Raw genomic sequence first — 20,469 nt, 5'->3', positions numbered from 1 at the left:
GTGAAACTCAATACTTCGAGCACACGACATATTTGTAGCTTATATTGAAAAAGTAAACTAATCATTTGTTGGTGCGTTTGGGATGAAATTCTATCAGAAACTAGCCAAACAGCTTCGTGCGCCGCCTCCATCTATTGTTCGTGTCTATAATTATATGAAGAGCTTAATTGAATTTTGAGCAATAATAGTTATTGGCAAAGAAAATGGAGGCTATTAATTAAGATTTGCTACGATAAGCGATGCTACGGAGAAGCGTGCTCTTTATTACGTTCATGTTCCAATACTAATTCATGCATCCTTCCGCTATTAATAAGAATGTTTGTTCAATGCTTGTGTGTGGGATTACAGGTTTCCTTGTTCACATAATGAAGTGAGCTAAATTTTCAAGCAGTTGCTCCATCAATATCCAGATCGCAATATTCTTTGTTCAGTTTCCAATTGACGAATAAATATTCCATATTCGTAACTATAATTATTATATGAAGAGCTTATTCAACCTGGGCTTCAATTCTTGGAAGATTTGAATGAAATAATTAGAACTCTAGACGCCTTTACTATTCTCTAGCTTATCGAGTAGTTCAATGTTTCTCATTGTGGAGGCTGAAGAATCCGAAATACAAACTTTGTATGTCGATTCCCAGTATGGTTCAATGAGAAAACTATAAATTCAAATCTTGCTACAAACATGGTTCATAATCAGTTTCTTAGTTCATGTGTCTTAAAGATTAGAGAGACTTTTAACTAGTTGTCCCTTATTCTTTTTCATGACTGAGTGATAATTTCTCCCAACACGATTAAACCATTTCCGTTGATTCAATGGAAGTGGCAAAATTTTACTAACCAATATCAATCGTAACTACAGAGAATATTCCATACCGGTTTAAGAAGGCTCGATTGATTAAGAGTTCACTTGACGGAATTTAATGGACTCTTGACTATTTTTATGAACTATTTTTCTGAGTGTTTTCAAATATTGATTCATTTTTACATATATGATAGCTTTTGATTGATTGAATCTCTTTCACTCAGACACTATCTTCAACTATTGAAAGTCCCTGGTCATATTATTCATGTATTATATTATTTGAGTTTTGGCCTCAAAACTTGCAAATTTAATTATTTCTCCCTTATTGAAATAAACGTTTTTCTCACAGATATTTTTTTCAAATAGGCTATAGATTTAAAATCGGTACTGCAAAAGAATAGAGTTGCATAAATAGAGTTAAATAAATTGTACAGATTAAATACAAGGATCTTAAAATATCTAAACGAAACACAAAGTGGAAAACAATGGCACATTTATTCAATCATATTGAGAATGAGCTGGATAATAAATGATTCTAAAAATATAGGTAGGCCTACAGACGATATCAAGTGCTTTTCAGACAAGATTACGTGTCAAATGACTCAATTGAATAATATAATTCAGCAGTGGAATAATGTATGCTGTGAATGAGCTTAAAATTTATTTTCATCAATAAAGACCATTCGATAAATTTAATATTTATTTACAATCGTTATGTACAATATGATGAATCCAATTTCAGAATCAACAGGCAAGGTGAAATGAAGATTCGTGAGTTAACTTCTATCGAAAAAGTAGAGAACTTTGGAATCACAACCATTTGTGAAAATAATAATTATCTCGATTTATAAAGTTCTCCTTCAATCTTTTCTAGACCAGAATTCATTTTTGCAATTTCGCATCTAGTTCGAACAAATTATTTTTTCTTATTTATATTGAACCCTAAACTCATATACTACAGCAATAAGTCTATTTTGAAAAAAATTCTCAGATTTACATTGCAGAGCTTCCAACTAGTATGAATTAATAAACGAATTTGAATATCAATTTCTAAGTAAGTGCTGAAGATTCCAATCAAGCAAATGAATTTCAAGAGGAAAATTTGCTTAGTAAAAATATTGATTATAGAATCATTTCTATTGAAATATTGTTTGAAATGTTTATTCAATTGATTCCATGTTTAATTGAATTCCCAAAACTTGAAACTAATAAAGTTTCAAAACTTAATTGAATCAATCGCCTTTAGACTTTACTGTATACTGAATAAGGAAGGACTGCAATAAAATTCTTCACATTTGGAATTTCAGTAATCATCTACAAGAGAAATATATCAGTTCGTTAAGTTGAGGAACAGTTTCTTCGTTGCTTGATTCATCACTAATGTCTTCTCGTTCACTGTTCGCTTGTCTCGACGAGCTGATGGACAGGTCCATGGGTTTGTCCTGGACAGGACCCAGAGACCTGAGAATAGTCAGGGATTTGTCGTAGCTGAATACTTCGGTACCCGTTGACTTGTCAAATGTGTTGTGCTGCTCTGGTGGAGGAGATGGTGATGACGAGGATGACGATTCTGATGATTGTGCAGAGACGAGTGGAGGTTGAGGTGTGGGTTGGGTTGTGGGGATGAACGGAATGAGGAAATTTGGTGAGGGAGGTGCTTGGTGGAAGGAACCAGCGTGAAGGAATTGTGGTGCGAGGAAGGGGAGGCCAGGATGATGTGGGTGGAGGGGCAGGAGTGACGTCCTAGCGGCCCACAGGGCAGCAGCCGCCTCCCCGGCCGAACTCAACCCCCTATTCATGTAACTCGGTGACACCGATCTCTGATCCTTCACATCCTTCGACACTAGCGAATTATTGTTATCCACATCTTGTATGTGCTTGCCGGGAAACTGCACACCTTCCCAAACTTTGGCCTGCTTCACTCCCGACGCATGATGACTCTGCTGTTGCTCCTGTAGTAGACAGTGTATCTTGAACCAGTTGGACCTGCGGCCGTAGCGCGATCCGCTCTTGGACATTCCGACCAGCAGGCACTTGCGCAGTCGGCATGCCTTGCACGACGTCCGGTTCTTCTTGTTGATCACGCACTCGCCGTTGTTCTTGCACTCTGATATCGAGCTCAGATTGTTGTAGGTTCTTCCAAAGAAAGACTGAAAATGAAATGCATCAACAAGATTAGGATCGATTTTAAGGTTTCAAGGCTAGAATATTAATTCTAGAAAAACTTGATTCGTATTTGAAAAGAATATTGAATTATGGAATCATACTGTCTTACTGTATTACTGTGAATAATTATACTGTACTCATGATGACTCCTCAGTATAATGCAGAATCTTGAATCGACTTGAATCTTGGATTGTTTTATAAAAACAATTTCATAAATGAACGAAAAAACATTTCACAATCCGTCCATATATTGTGAGGACAGTATTATCGGAGAAAGTATAAAATATTCCATACTTGGATGGATAACTGTGTTATTGTATTCTTCTCAAACAATGATTATTTTGATACTCTTGACACATTGTGAGTCTTGTTCATCAATTTTGCAGTATTTCTTAGACCATTCTTTTGAATGATCGAATTAGAATCTTTGATCTGAAATCGAAATACGAATGTGAATATTGGATAGAACCAGTGTCCTTTTCACCTCGAGATGATATATTCAATTAAAAAACTTCGAACATGAGACTTAACCACTTGGAGTTTGGAGTAATACAAAAGGTTAATGTTGGAAATGCGATTTAATAGGAAGTGAGTCTACCAGCAGCTTATCAAAGCTATTCATCTATCTATTCATCTTTAGAAATTGCTCAAGCATTCAGTATAATTCAGACAATAAAATTAATCCTAGTGAGTTGATTGCTTGGGGATGATTATGCTAATATGAAGAACTAATAGTGGATTGTAAAACGTTCTTATCATTAATGAAACATCAGAAATATGACAATGTGGTAGACTATATAGCTTGATAAATTGATCAGATTATCACGAAGTAACGGGGAATCAAAACTACAGCGAAATGCTTGAATGGAGACTATTTAAATATTTTATTGAAGTCATAATCTTGAGAATAGCTAGCTCAAATGATCTTCTTCTGGAAAATTAACTTATCTAAATAGTATGAATGTTCCAGGACTGTTATACGAGTAAAAGCGATAAAGATAACTCTCAATCCAAAAACTAACATTCTGGATACTGGATAGTGCAGATTATATGAATTCAGCATAAAGGTATTCTACTGTAGTTTCAGCTATGGAATAAGGTTGAAAGGTTTACAACTAGTAGAGAGAGTTTATGACGCACTCTTGTGATAGTCCTCTAATGGGATGAGATGCTATCAAGAACTTAAAATTACTCAAACTGAATAAATTATCAGATATATTATTGTTAGAAAAATTACTTTTAGACGATTTTTAACTGAAAGTTGAGAATCTTCCACCACTTAAATGCAGTTAATGTCTTCAGTTAGTTGATTATTGAAGTTCTCTGACATCTGAGACAGATGTCTTCAGTCATTGTCATTGATAGGTTGATTTCAACTCAAGTGCAGTTCTTTCCATGATAAAAATTACAAGATAATTAGATTGGACTGTATTTGAATCTCTACTTCTAGAACTACTCGATTCGACAATGTTCAAACTTCTAGTAGCAGTAGAATCTAGTTTAAGGGAGACTTTTGCAACTTTATTGTGTAATTCAATAATGCAATAGGAATTCCATGTGTTGGATTTTTCTGATTTGTTAACTCCAATACAAACAATGAACTATTTACATTATCTATGTTCCATGGACAAGACATTTTGTTATAATGGCTTTTATATAATATGCATTTACGTAAGTGCTTATATTATATGGGTCTAACTTATTGACCGAACGAAGTGAGGTCTAAGATTCAAGTCGACGGTTTGGCGTTTCTCTTAATGTTTAAATGTTTGAATGTTTGAATGTTTAAATGTTTAAATGTTTAAATGTTTAAATGTTTAAATGTTTAAATGTTAAATGTTTAAATGTTGAAATGTTTAAATGTTTGAATGTTTGAATGTTTAAAATGTTTCAATGTTTAAATGTTTAAATGTTTAAATGTTTAAATGTTTAAATGTTTAAATGTTTAAATGTTAAATGTTTAAATGTTTTAATGTTTGAATGTTTGAATGTTTGAATGTTGAAATGTTTAAATGTTTGAATGTTTAAATGTTTAAATTTTAAATGTTTAAATGTTTAAATGTTTAAATGTTTAAATGTTTAAATGTTTAAATTTTAATGTTTAAATGTTTAAAATGTTTCAATGTTTAAATGTTTAATGTTTAAATGTTTAAATGTTTAAATGTTTAAATGTTTAAATGTTTAAATGTTTAAATGTTTAAATGTTTAAATGTTTAAATGTTTAAATGTTTAAATGTTTAAATGTTTAAATGTTTAAATGTTTAAATGTTTAAATGTTTAAATGTTTAATGTTTAAATGTTTAAATGTTTAAATGTTTAAATGTTTAAATGTTTAAATGTTTAAATGTTTAAAGTTTAAATGTTTAAATGTTTAAATGTTAAATGTTTAAATGTTTAAAGTTTAAATGTTTAAATGTTTAAATGTTTAAATGTTTAAATGTAAATGTTTAAATGTTTAAATGTTTAAATGTTTAAATGTTTAATGTTTAAATGTTTAAATGTTTAAATGTTTAAATGTTTAATTTTTAAATGTTTAAATGTTTAAATGTTTAAATGTTTAAATGTTTAAATGTTTAAATGTTTAAATGTTTAAATGTTTAAATGTTTAAATGTTTAAATGTTTAAATGTTTAAATGTTTAAATGTTTAAATGTTTTAAATGGTTAAATGTTTAAATGTTTAAATGTTTAAATGTTTAAATGTTAAATGTTTAAATGTTTAATGTTTAAATGTTTAAATGTTAAATGTTAAATGTTTAAATGTTTAAATGTTTAAATGTTTAAATGTTTAAATGTTTAAATGTTTTGAGTTATTAACATTTTTTTTAATAAATTTGGTCTAATCGCAGCTTTAAGGTCTTTGGTTTCAATATTTTGTTTTGCAGTCATGGTATTATTATGCGTGCCCATCAGTATCAATATTCTCACATGCGAAAAAACTAATTCAATAGGTAAATAAAAATAAACAAATGAGCTAAATGATGCTAGAGAAATTATAATATTTTTTATCCTAAATATTAATTTCCATCAGATAGAAAGATCTTCACGGAACTGGATGAATTATATCATATGAAATACAAATTCAAACGTGAACTGAGTTTGTTAACATTTAAAACAGTTGACATCTGGTACTTGTGGATGAGATTACTGCGTGAGGTCTACTGTTCTCAGAACTACTAGTATTAATAAGATCAGAGATTGATTCACCTTGCATCCCTCACATGTGAAAGCTCCGAAATGAAAACCAGCTGCTGGTTCGCCACATACTCGACACAGCTGGTTCATCTGTGAAGAAAAAGAAATATATAGAATCAAGTTATACCAATAATATCATTCATCATCTGATAAATACAACAAAAGCCAAACCGAATGACATTTCAAATATAATATCATAACAATAATAAGGTAATGTACGATTATCGTTTCTCATTGTCGATAGGAGTTTCTGTTTCCCATTTCTCCAATATAATGAGCTGGAGAACTGAACATTAATGAAACTGAGATGTAGAGTATTGAGGCATACCTAGCCAGAAACTAGGCCCGTTGTCATCATCCTCATACATCATCAATGAATTATGTGAAAAACTCATCACAAATAGGCATTGCAATTCGAAGGTTAAAGCTAGGTTTATAGATTTTGTACGATCTATTTTTGTCATTCATTGATGACAAATTTGACTTTTCGACTTTTTGAGAATTATTATTTCATTCATGAGTTGACATCTTATTCAAACGACGCTATATATTCATCACTGATTGAATCATTTCCCCTTAATGTTGAGGTCACTGAAGCCGATGCCTGATAAGAAGGTTACATTCATTCAATTAGAAAAATCCTATCGGTGAGGTGGGCTCATTATGATAACCAGAGAACCTACTTGTTTGACTTGAATTCCTTCAGCCCATCCCAACACACGTTTGAAGCTTTATCCACTTGAAATCTGTTTGAAACCGTTAAATAAACTTCCCACGAGAAAGTTCTTGTAAGCTGATGTTGAATGGGCGTTGAAATTTCGAAGAATGTCGTGGAATAATTTGTCGCCAATGAATAGGCCTTGCAAGATGCGCGTTAGCCGCGGTAATCTCATAGGCGGATCAGGTGTTCTGCAGTCTGCAGCCTGTAGCTTGAGGTCTGTAGCCCGTAGCCGCGTATAGGTGGAACCTGACCAAGGTGTGCAGTGGTTCACAATGGGTCAGCTGCACACTGATCAGTGCTCAGCTTGGCGGCAGTACGGTCAACAAGTATGCCAGGAAATTACCAGCCCAGTGGGGGTGAAGTGCAAAGGAATGTACGATCAATGCGAAACGAAGAACAGTGCAATGGTCATTAGTCGTGCATTTTTGCTCTCTCAATCCCTCCCACACCCCTCACACATTCCACCTCATTAGGAATAACCGTCTCGCAATTAATCCCACCTTTGGATTTGTGTCTTTATCCGCCGGCAAGCACCTCCCTAATTAAGCTCTGTAATTCATTGGCGCCCTAACACAATAGCAAGCCGTACCATACCATTGCAGTCTTCTCATTCCTTCTTTATTTGTGTCTATTTATCTTGAGGCCGGCATATTTATTCAAATTCAATCCACACAGATTTTTCCACGTTCATAGTGAACTCTGTGTCGTAGCCATGCTAGACGTGATGCCAGCCTATGGGTATGCTATCTCCTTATTCCCTTCTTTGTTCCTTCCGGTGATGATCCATAGATATAATCATTATTCTGTTTTTATCAGTTAAGATTTCGAACAATAGACATTTCAGTAGGGTACAATGACACTGAGAATTTCACTGTATAATATTGTTACTCGTGTAAGTGGGCGCAGTATAGACTACTTGCTCATCACGCTGTGACAATTTTTAAGATAATAAATAATATAATTATGGCCGACGAGTCATATAAGCCTGTAAATGTATTTCATGAATTAATATGGCTACTTGAGTTGTTTGATTGTTATATAAATTACTAGTACCCTGTTTTTACTTGTTTGTATTCACAACTACTTTCGAGCACTCATTTCACTCAGTGTGAAAATTTATTGACACTTGAAAATGGCATGAGTGCTCGAAACTAATTGTGTTAATGTAAAGAAGTGGGAAGAAGGTACTAGTAATCTCTATCATAATTAGGGTGATCTTTAAAATTTAACATAACAATTCGATTCTGCACTCTTTGATTATTTGTATTAAATGGCCACAACACACCATGCGAATCGCTCTTTAAAGACCACGTGAAATAATTATATTATACATATATTATATTACGTATTCTACTTTGAATATAGTAACAATAGAATATTGGAATTTCGAATTTATGACTGATGTGATTTATTAACTATTACATTCTCTTACAATATTTTATCCACCAGTGTTGCAATCCACACATAGAGAGCAGTCATTCATCAGATATTATTTTATTGATCACATACTCTAATGTTACAATAATTAAATTAACCTATGATAGACTGAGTGCAATGAGTTGCAAATGAACTTCAACCTACATTCTAAAGAAAATTCTCACACACAAAAAATTACCACGATTGAATTAATCATTTGCAATTCCAGCCTACTTTCAGACGGAGCTCAATACTTTTTTCAATCATGATGGTAGTGATGCATGACTATGAATGAGGAAATTGATATTCATAAGGAAAAGTGAATATTGAGGATAGATCGGAAGATATAACGTTGAAGTAGAGTTATTAAAACATTCAACGTGCATGTATTTAGCTAATGAAAAGCTGCACCCCAATATAAAACTGAGATATTGTTTGTTTCAAGTTTCGTTTAATTACAATTGAATCATCATAAATTTCAGCCAAGGAGGCTGAACTGTTGGAAAGTACTAATTACAGTGCATGAGTACTTGTGATAACTGTTTTCTCAAGGAAAGGCAACAGGAGAATTCGGACTCTACTCCTATAAATACGAGGAAAATGTTCGGCCGATAAAATTTGGTGATGATTTACATAATGTACTCTCGATAAAGGCGAGGCATTACTAATATATTTGATCAGAATCATGTATCTGAATGTTTATGAAGCATCTTGTTAGGAATAATATAGGTGAGATGAGTGTGTGCATTTTGGATTGTGTGGGAAGTATTACAAGACTATTTGACGCCGTTATAACTCAAATCTTATAGTCCCCCTACCTTGATCCCAACAATGGTAGAACTAATACTACGCCAAATATTGTGTGGGCATGCATTTATTGTAAGCGATACAATAATTCAGGCACACAGGAGCTTAATAGTGTTTGTATGTCGGTTTACAGCATTGTTTCGTTCATTCACAACAACGCTTGTTCTCTTTTTACTATTGAAGGCTGTAGATGTAGCCTTTCTACGCTACAACCACTATTGACTCTGACGGTACGTCCATTGTCCCCGTTATTGAAGATTTAAGGTTAACGGACTCAAATCTGGATTGCTCATTTGAATAAATATGATATCACGAGTAAGACATAGGGCTACCTGTGATTGTGTTCGAATTTGTACTTGAGAAAAATTATGTACATGAAAGCTGAAATGTATTACAAGCGGAAGAATGTACAACATTCAAGCGGCCAATTTTAACTGACTGATTCATATTATCATCGTAAACGAACATTGACTGATTCATATTATCATCGTAAACGAACATTGAAGCGTTTATATACAGTGATAATCATGTTCAACATGTAAGACAATGTTGATTTAAATATTTTAATTTCTATTGAAATGTCAGTTCTTTCTATTATACAGAGTGAGTCATATGTATGGGAACCCTTCAATAAGTTGGAGACTGTTGTAGATATAATACTGTAACTTTCAGGATAAGTTATTGGTAAAATACTCTACCTTTTGATTTTTACAATCAAATTCCAACCCTTCATAAGGGGGTTACTAACTCGAATACTTTTATAATGTAAACACCTATTGCGTGGTACATCATTTTAAAGGCCTTTCTAAAACAAGTGATCACATCAATAAAAATGTTCTATGATACTTGTATCCTAAATGGCGGCTGATTGAAGTTCTAGTTTTTGGAGAAATGTGGGGTTGTAACTCAAATATTTGAAATGTAAACACCCATTCTGTGATGCATCATTTCAAAGGCCTTTTCAAAACGAGGAAAATGACATCAATAAAAATATTCTATGATACTTTTATCCAAAATGGCGGCTGATTGAACTTTATCAATATTATTTCTTCAAAAACTAGAACTTCAGTTCTATATTATGATGCTACAATTGTTTAAAAATAAATTTTTCAGAATACCATTGTCCACACAAAATGATTGGGTGTTACAGAATCTCACGAGGTCAGCTACAAATCAGCATAGTGTAGCTCTGTCAAGCTGAAGATCCTGAAGGAGGCATAAGTTTCACCACATATGCTTTGAAATATTGTAGTTAATATAGTTTCAACGAATTTGTTCCACTTGTCGGGCAATCATCGTCGGCAAAGCAAAACGAAACTCATATCAAATGAAAGCAGCATCGGTTGAAATGCGACCACTAGCCGCTAGTTGCCATCCTCTGCTCTGCTCTGCCTCTGCTCTGTCAGTTGCCGGATCCTCCCAGCTTTCATCTGCCACAAACGTGTCTGCTGGATCACGATCTGCCAGCCCCAACCACCTGTATCTCACCGTCGGTTATTAAAATGAAATTTTGGATAAAAACACAGTCTTGCATTTTCTCATACGTCCCGTTCTAGTTCTCTGAAACTCTGCTCCGACAGACCACATTCATAGACGTTGATTATTCCACAGAATGCGAGCGTGGATACACATTTCGTGATGTAGTCTAAATATAATCAGTGAGCGGGTTTGAACAGTTAATTGAACGTTACGCATTTCAGAATCGGCAACATTCTTCAAATTAACATCCCCTCATCCTATTGCACAGGTTTTCGACTCTATTTTTTGCGTTAATGAGATTCCTTTTTTCTTCTAATGAGCTCACAGTATTAGGTGTCAGAGTTTCCTCACGATATCCATGTTTGAAAATAGTACGATGATACCTCTAATCTTAAAACCGACTATTTTCGTTATAATTAGAAGAGAATCAATGTTCAAACAAATTGAGACTCTCATGATGTGAGAAAATTCTAAAAAAAACTTACTTGTGAATTACCGAATCTTGTAGAATCTTTATGAGTATCATCAAATAGGATTATTTTAGTGGTCTGTTCCGACTAATAGAACCAGCTATTCCCTACTCTTACTAATATTATTAGTTGTTTGATACTTTTTCATCAGATGCATCTTATTAAAAATACAATGTATTTTTTACATCTCTTACAAAATCTGACACTTTTTCCTGAATAAAGGATAAATCATCGAAACATTTGAATGGAAGTTTTCATGCTTCACATGCTTTACATTATATTATAATATACATGCATGGCATACTCATTTCTTGGCCTACTCTTACTAATATTAGTTGTTTGATACTTTTTCATCAGATGCATCTTATTAAAAATACAATGTATTTTTACATCTCTTACAAAATCTGACACTAAATAAAGGATAAATCTTCGAAACATTTGAATGGAAGTTTTCATGTTTCATATGCTTTACATTGTATAATATACATGCATGGCATGCTCATTTCGCATTGCTGCTGTTTCTATCATTTCTCTTGTTGATCAGCTCTCATAAAAGGTATATTTAGTCTTGTTTCTCTCAATTCGGATCTGAAATACTATGATTAGTGAATGGAAGATTTGGGGAAAAAAGGCAGGAAGAGAAAATTAAATTGGTGTCGAATTGCAAAATAGAGAGGAATATCTATGGATGTAAAGGGGAAGAGAAGCTTTAAACACACATTATTTTGTTCCCAAATTAAAATTTGATTATCATTTGAATACGATGGAGAAGGATAAAAGGCTATGGAACTACCACACAGAAGTGAAGTTCATTTTCAACAGCATACAAATTCCATAGCATAACCATTTTCAATCCAAATCCGTTTACGCAATAGCAGCTATACGATGATGTGAGGAACTTATTTTTCAATCTAAATTTTGAATGATATTTACAAATTCCAGGGAACTCTAATGAATGAAGTTAACATGATTTTATCATTTTTTTACATCTTGTTTTATCAAATTTACTCCACTAAATCGGCTCTACAAACTGCAGTTCAGCGTGGACTCTAGTTATTTATGATTCATATGATTATATTCATTCATAGATCCATAGAAGTAACACCTCTTCATTTGGAATAATTTTGTAGTTAACTTGGATTTCAATGGATGAATTTCTCCTGGAAAACCTATAGGTTTGAAAACTTTCTAGAGTATCATCACTCAAGTAAGCGTTTGATTATTTCAAATTTCAAATTACGAAACACCACATCCGTATTCAGATCATAAATCATTTATGAAGTGAGGCATTGGATGATGATAATATGTAAACAACAATGTGGTTGCTGCATTGTATCGGTGCGACACGCGTTGCCGTATCCAGTTGATTGCATTTCAGGCTAGGAGCAATGCTCAAGTGACTAATGAGAATTGGTAAAACAGCAGAGCAGGAGTCAGGCAGGACTGAGCTGAGAATTTTGTATTACGAAGGTGCTGACAAGATAATTAAGTTCCAGTGAGGCCAATTAACAAATTGTACAGGTCGTGTGAATGTGGCTTCTTCTTTGTGATCAATCAAGTTCAGGCTGGCTGACAAGGCAGGCTACAGTCACTTGACAGACTCAACAAATTAAACGAGTAAAACATCATATTACGAAACAGCTCAAGTTTTTTCGGACACGATTGGCCGTTATTAATCTTTGAGAACGAAGAAAAGTAATTGATGCTCTGGAACGTAAAATTATTCTCCAAATCAGATGTTTAAAGCGTGATGAGCTCACAGGTTTCAGAGTATCCGGTCTCTTAAAAATCGGTAACTGCTCATTTGCGGATGCGCTCTTGTCAAGAAGTAACTTGGTGACGCCCCTCTTGAACAGCTTTGATAATTCAATAGGTGCCAGTTTAACGCCAAATACTCACCACATCTAATCAAGAAGCTGAAAACTCTAATACTACTCGTGATTGTTCTTAATCAGCCTGAGTGGCAAATTTTCCTCGTTAATATGCTTACGAATTTCACGATCAAATGGAGGATGGGGAGCAGCACTGACTAATTAAATACAGCTGCCACTAATCTCAGGCGAGTGATTAAGAGAAAGGAGTTTACCCCGGAAGTAACTGGAGCTTGTAAAAGGAAGTGAATGAGGTGAAGTCGATCTTCTCATTGAAATTGATCCTTCATCCCATAAGATTTTTAGAAGTAACTTACTCTTATCCACACACTGATGAGGTGGAGGAGTTATTTTAGGGAAATTTGGAAAATTTCAAATTTTCTATGATAATGAACATTTCTGGGTCGCCCTTGATACGACTGGATGGAATAAGAATAAAATCTAACTTGATTGAGCTCCATGAAATTCATCAAGTTCTCAATATTGTCTTGACTTTTTATTCTACGTGCATTTCTATGCGGATGACAGCTTTAAAAAGTAACATTCAAATGAATCAGTTTTTATTCATAGAAATATTAGACTGATTATGCATGAGGATCCAAAGGCAACATCCACGCATGTTTTGTTTGAACGTAAATTAAGACCAAGAGAACATGATGCTAGGTTGAATTCAATGTTGCGTTATTACTAAATTATATCAATGTCAGTTGATCTGAAAGGTATGTCACGATGCGTATGTATATCGGTATGACAGCTCAATCCATTGCAGGCAGCAACAACGTCTCAATGATGAAAACCCGCCAAGTTTCCGGAATATTCATTCATTTTTGAGAGACGCAGACTGGATGATCGTAGATTGGAAGGGTTCTGAACTGATTCATGTTTGCCTCTCAACCGAAGCCACCTTGAATATGCATTTGCATCCAATCTTCACCAACATTACGAAATTAATTCACCTGATTCCTTGTGACAGCGAATCATATTGGAACGTCACGTATTAATTTCGTTCTTTCCACACACACACAAGGAACAAGATTATGAAAAGTGAATCCATGACAAATTATCTCCAATAATACGAAAACCCGTCAATCATTCGGAGAGCTTCATTTCTCACTCTGAGAAACGTTTAAATTGGAATTATTCAATTTGCTGGACTGAACTCGATTCTCACATCAATCACACAGCGTTCATTCAGATTCGAACCTTTCGCTATGACTTCATGCAAGTGAATCATCACACTGATATCATCTCGTTTTTCAAGTGAAATAAAGGATAAGGACGAGAACTATCCACGTTTGCTCTTCAATGAAGACATATAGGTTTCTGAGTTTCCTAAGGACAGGATCAGGAATTGGATCATCCAATCAATATTGGACATGGGTTCAGTTCACAAACTGCTAATCAAAAAATTAAAAGCATGCTTGGATTCTAGGGTTTGAGATCACATATTTATACACAAATTTTGAGTTGCAAGTGTCAAGGGGCCACTAAGGAGATAATAGTCAGTATGGACTTAAGGCCTCTTAGAGATAAAAAGATAATTCCAATCTGAACGGTATGGTTAACTTATCAAATCTTGAATCCACCTCATTCGAATCTTCTTCCATAAAGCAAAATAAATGGCTATAACAGAAAATTTCAGCTTTTCTTTTCAGTATTTTCTTTTCTTTTCAGTATTTTCTCTTCTTCCCTAATTGTCCATCACAAGATCAAGACAATGCCTGAAAAAGCGTGATACAAGAGGCTGTGGGAATTTTCAGAATTGAAGAAAATCGGCCCTCCGCTAGTAGTAAGTATAACTATACACGAAATACAACTATAACTACAAGGACTATTCTATAGCAACAATTGCAAGACGGTCTTGAGTCTTCTAGTGCACGTTCACAATCCGGGAAGTATGTGTCAACGCGGTCCCCTATAATAAAGGCATCCCCGCGTATCACGTACCTCGGGGGTCACCACCCCGACAATTGTGGATAGGCCTCTCCTCTCAACTTCTTCCTCTCTCTCGTGGCCAATATTGGATCCGGCCCACAATAAATTACACCAACAACGCTACAAAAATCATCGTTTTTCGCAGCTGAGGAGATAACAAGAATACTTCGATCGGTACCCTTTCATCTGCAGGCGCTTATTGTCGGTTGCCTATCATCATCTTTACAGTCACATTGATCTTTGATCTTCGATCATTCGATTTTTGCTGAAGTTTCGAAGTAACTCGTGACACCTGTTCAGGAAACCTTTGCAACATGAAATTTTATTCGTCTTCAATGGAGAAAATTTCCATTCTAGATACATCTATTCAATACTTTACTCAATTAAATCACTCAAACTCTTTCAATTTTAATCAGATCGATAAAGAAAATAAAAATGAATTGATAAATACTAGAGAGATTCAATCGCTGATGTTTGATTACAAATACTTCAAGGTTGTCAGATCTCAGTTTTTTAATAATTACGACGGTGCTTCAAACGAGATGCAAAGAGAAAAATCAGAACTGATCGCTTTAGTTGAGTGAAGTAAACAAATACCTCGCCTGTGTGGCAATATCTCTGTTGGAATAGACTCAGTGTGTAATAAAATAATCACTTATAGTTATGCAATGGGTGACCCGGCTGCATAATAAGCTTTATCACTGAACATATTGAGGAAGCTGGTCTTGAATAACATCTTGAAGCGAGACAAATCCAGAAGCTGCGTCGTCACACTAGCTTCATTGATTATTGAAGTGATGTTCTGCCAAAGTATTAGTTCATGCTTCTTCGTCTTGGTGAATCGTTAAAATAGAATTGACGTTTGCAAGTATTAAATTTAGAAATAAGCTAGTATTGTTCGCCTATAAACATGCGCATGCGCGGTCGTGCAGTCATCAAGCGAATAAAACCAGTTTCATACTTGATGCTAAATCTTCATCAGTAGTAAAGCTATTTCGATATAATGGCAATAGGTGAGATTGCGTTAACCGTACCCTACTAGATGACGAAAACGATCCTACTCCACCAGCATCCATTCAATGGATCATCAATATTCATTTGTGGATTTTGATTCAAGAACAAACAATTCCACAAATGCAATAGTAAAGAAATTGGATTTTATGTTGCTTCTACTCTGAGTTGCAATTGGAATTCAGTAGCCTACTCATTGAAGATGAAAAATTGAATTTAGGTTCATTCTCTTTAGATTTTTATTAGCTACAAAAATGTAAGAATAATTGTTTGGTGGGAATTGCAATCATCTGGGAAAGGAACTTAAACTTGGAGGTTTTTGGGGTACTCTGTAAAAAGCTTCTGGGTTGAACGGTCAGCTTTCTGAATTCAAGCGGTCCAGAATCGCAGCACAAAGAATTCAGTTAGTTCGTATTCAACTCCCAAAACAGCACTTTTTGTACCTGCGTGACTATTACTAGGGACGATTTTTAGAAAACAAATATTTATGGGGGAAAGTTCAATATTTGACATAATTGAAGGGGTAAATTTTATATCTGGAATGTTCGAGGTAAGAGTCGCACCCGTGCACGCACGATAGGATGAAATACATGTTTTAGAAATAAATGTTTTACTTTTTGTGTAGTTGGGAAATTGATATTGTGGTATAAAACCACAGATTTATTGATACTTAGAAAGACCGGTTTCGGTTATTACACCATTGTCAATCTCTGATAACTTGATACCATCTTTTTCATTCAAAATGTTTCACTGGATTTCTCTATCAATAGGCAGTGAGGGGGAAGAATAGAAATTCTATATTCTATAGAAAGTACATTCTATTCCCGCTGCCAGCGATCAAATAATGAATTCGTTGCCTAGAGGATAATTTAATAATATCTGTTTAATCTGTAAAATCTGTTGAAATTTTTTTTAATTAAAAAGGATCATTCATGAAATAAAACGAGCTATTTTCAACTCCAAATTTATAGGTTGTTCCGTCTCCAAGTCCAGTCGATGGTTCAGCTAGTTTGTAATGTTTGGAGTTACAGACGAAATGGTAAGAGCCGCGTCTTGCTGATGATGACGTGCCTCGTGTCTGCTATACAAAACTGTTTATTTGAGACAGAAAATGTAGAATGTAACTCCACATTCTATACTCTTTGATTTGAAATGCTTTTACACGATATCAAAGGCCTTTATTTCTAATAAAATAGTTTTACCTCCAGTCAAAACACCATTTTTTTCATTTGCAGTAATTTTACTACAATTTCAAAACTATTTTCTAAGATATTGGGGTGACAATTTTTATTTTTGAAATATTGAGGGAGCCCGTTCCCCTTGTTCACTATGGTATCGACGCCCGTGTAACTGATTATAGCTGACATGCAAGCCTATTATCATGGAATTAGGGTGATACAGTTTGTAGTTATTATTATTATTTGTCGTTCATTAAAAGTGAGCCATAACATTTTCAACAGAAAATTCCTAACTGGTCTTAATGATTTATTTTCTCTGATCTAAACCACCAAAACTCATTCCAAAAAGTGCTTATAGTAGTTGATGAAAGCTTTGATATTTTCTTAGATATTTAATCTCTAGAACAGTTCATAATTCACAACAAATAAATTAGGAGAATGGAATTTTGTGATGATCAGAAGAGTTTGATGAGTTGGTTCTCATTAAAGTTGAGTCTTCTCGGAATATCAAAGCTTGACAATATAGATATAGAAAAGTGGAATAATATAGAGTTGTGAGAAGTGAGATGTGACATGCGAACATAGGAATTTGAAGTTATTTTAATCAATCAGCTATGAAGCATCAAGCGTGACCAGGTATCGTGAGATGATCTGATTAATTATTGAATCTAGTTTATGAACGATCAAAATGCTTGAATCTTGAACGATCGTTGCCAATCGCTCTTCATAAAAAATACTAATTATCGATTGAAAATTCTGAGTACAGTAGATGATGTCATTCAAGACTGTAGCTAAGCTATCAAATCGAATACCAATAACTTCTTAACCCGGATTCAATCCGATCATTAACATTAATTTCTATTCATTCGTTACAGAGTTCAATGCTTGATTAAATCAAGATTGAATCTTGATTCAATAGAAATTGAATTCACAAATAAGTAGTAGCATTCATTTGTATATTCCAGTAAATTAGAGTAAAAAAGTATCAGAAGGAGCAAACAACAAACCTATTTGAATAGGCTGTATATCTGAAAGCTATAGATTATCTGAAGACTGATATATGAAAAATCCTTATCTCTTTTCCCATCCAGCTGAATTTTACTGCTTGTGATGGCTTTTTTGTCTAACAAATCCATCTCTCTAATATTTGAGATCAGGTTATTTTCAGCTCAATAATGTTTCTAAATAATGTACGTTTCAATTCTCTATGACTGGCTACTTCGGACAGTCCAATTCTTTTATTGAACACAACACATTTTTCCAATAAATTTCCAATTGTTTTTTTCAAGCTTGCAGCTAGTAGAGTTTCTGATACAGACGATTGATACTTTTCTCTATACTTTTGGCTCATCATTTTCAGTATTTGAGTATTGTGTTATTTGTGTTAAAATGTCCTTGTTTCAGCTTGCGACATGAAGCAGTTTAAGATACACAGCATTTAGATACCTAACGGCTTCACAACTTATCAGAGAAATACATGATTATTCTGGAAAGTGCAAAGTGTAAAACTGCTGGTTTTATCTATAGAATAGGAGGTTGAAAGCGACAAGGGATGAATGCCAAGTTGTTGCATTATGTACACAGCATGTTGAATAGGTCTGAAGATCACAAGTGAGCTAAACTAAATGCTAATGGATTTGCGCTACTGTGCTTCATGCAAATATCGTTCCGTACTTGGAATAATCGTCAATAAGCAGCTGCTATGTTGATTTCCAATTCACAAGTGTCGACATTTTTCGTAGACAGGATCGCGGTTGGAGAGAGCACTTGGCACATTTCAGTCGTTACGATTACTTATAATTTTCGCAGGACGAGTCATCTCAGCTGGACACGAGACGATCTCCAAAGGAATGAAGAAGTCATTTATCGTCGCGCCAGCCATAGATCGCCAGCCAGGCAGCCAGTGGCTGGCCACCTCAACCTCCTCGCAATTATTATTAACGCACGTGTTCTGACGAGAGCTAGCACACTAGCACACAGGATGCTCCCCAGCAGCAGCACATTCGACATCATCACTGAGTTATTGAATTGCTCACCAGTAGTGAAAATACGATAATAAAAAATTATATATTATGCTAAACTAAACTCAGCTCCCCGTAAAGTGTATTGACAGAATATACGGTTATAGTCGCCACAAATACATCCTCCTTATTTTTTATTCTCATTATACAGCAATCTTCTGCTGTTCATTCTACCTGTTCTCTTTCCTCTCTCTTAGATTTATTCTCGCAATAACTTCCTCTTAAATTGAATTTTAAAAACTTTCATAGCTTCGAATGGTTGATTCTTCGAGACGTGTTTATAAAGCTGTGACCAGACCTGATCCTCAGCTGAATCTAGAAGTTTCAAGAGGAATTCCTCTAACGACAGTAAAACCTCAAATAAAAATATTACGATTATGTGTGGATTTATGATGAGTGCTATTAGAAAAATATAATGAATAAATCAAGGAGTTTGATAGTCGAATTTATCCGTTTTTTACGAGTAGAATGAGTTGGAATGTCGTATATCTATCACACATGAGTAGGGAGTGCATTTGATTCGAAGCAGCAAGCAAGCATACTGATTTATTGTCAATGGGTCATCACTCGGAAATCGACTAATACAGTACTAATTGTATCATTATTTGACATTATATATTTTGCTGGTGCTTCTCCGTTTCATTCGAGTACAACAAAAGACCGATAAGGCAATGTCAAAGTATTGAAAATTGAACAATAACTACTGAGTTTTTAACGGAATTTAACGGTTCTGAGTTTAAAACGGAATAGAAATCAAGATTTTTGGTTGTTAATATGTTAGCTAGGTGACACGTTAGTAATTTATAGTTAGACTGGAAAAGCCTCAGCATTTGGAAAATGAATAGCAGTGATGCACTTGATCTTGAAATCCCATACTTTTATAGCACAACCTTTTGAGTAAAAACCTTGAACCCAGGTCAGTTTTCCATGCCTGGATAGACTGGAAAAGCCTCAGCATTTGGAAAACGAATAGCAGTTATGCACTGGATCTTGAAATCCAATACTTTTATAGCACAAACTTTTGAATAAAAATCTTGAACCCGTAGCTTTGTAGCTTCTGAGTATTGAGCTAATGATTGATGGAGGAAATTTTCACCCCGCACATTGAATGATGTTGATTTGGATGGCAAAAACAATGATAATTGTAGGAACTCAGTGATTGTATGACTGGATGGAAGGCGATGCAATGTATGTGGCACTGGCACCCGCGCCAGTCAAGCAGAAGGGTAGGTGGCCGTGGCTGGTATCGCATCAAAGAAACTAGATTGGATAATGATCGAGCAGCAGCAGCAGCAGCAGCAGCAGCAGCAGCGTAAATAGCTCGGCTGATGTAGAACCGATTGTTCCAGCTCCTGCTAAACCGTATCATTGTGCCATCACAACAAGATGTAGTTAA

At 34.5% G+C, this 20,469-nt stretch overlaps 1 protein-coding gene across 1 annotated transcript in view; it reads right to left on the bottom strand.

Annotated features, from left to right (window-relative positions):
* Positions 1–1,281: 1,281 nt before the first annotated feature.
* Positions 1,282–20,469, bottom strand: part of LOC111047980 (zygotic gap protein knirps) — a 29,444-nt gene continuing 10,256 nt past the window's right edge. The window contains exons 2-3 of the mRNA XM_022333826.2: positions 6,177–6,254; positions 1,282–2,955 (exon numbers count right to left, since the gene is read on the bottom strand). Coding sequence (XP_022189518.2) covers positions 2,116–2,955; positions 6,177–6,254 — 918 coding nt within the window. The 3' untranslated portion in view covers positions 1,282–2,115. The remainder of the gene's footprint in view (positions 2,956–6,176; positions 6,255–20,469) is intronic.

The sequence above is a fragment of the Nilaparvata lugens genome, chromosome 5 (assembly GCF_014356525.2).
Source record: "Nilaparvata lugens isolate BPH chromosome 5, ASM1435652v1, whole genome shotgun sequence".
Lineage (NCBI taxonomy): Eukaryota > Metazoa > Arthropoda > Insecta > Hemiptera > Delphacidae > Nilaparvata > Nilaparvata lugens.
This window is presented reverse-complemented; position numbering and strand designations above follow the sequence as displayed.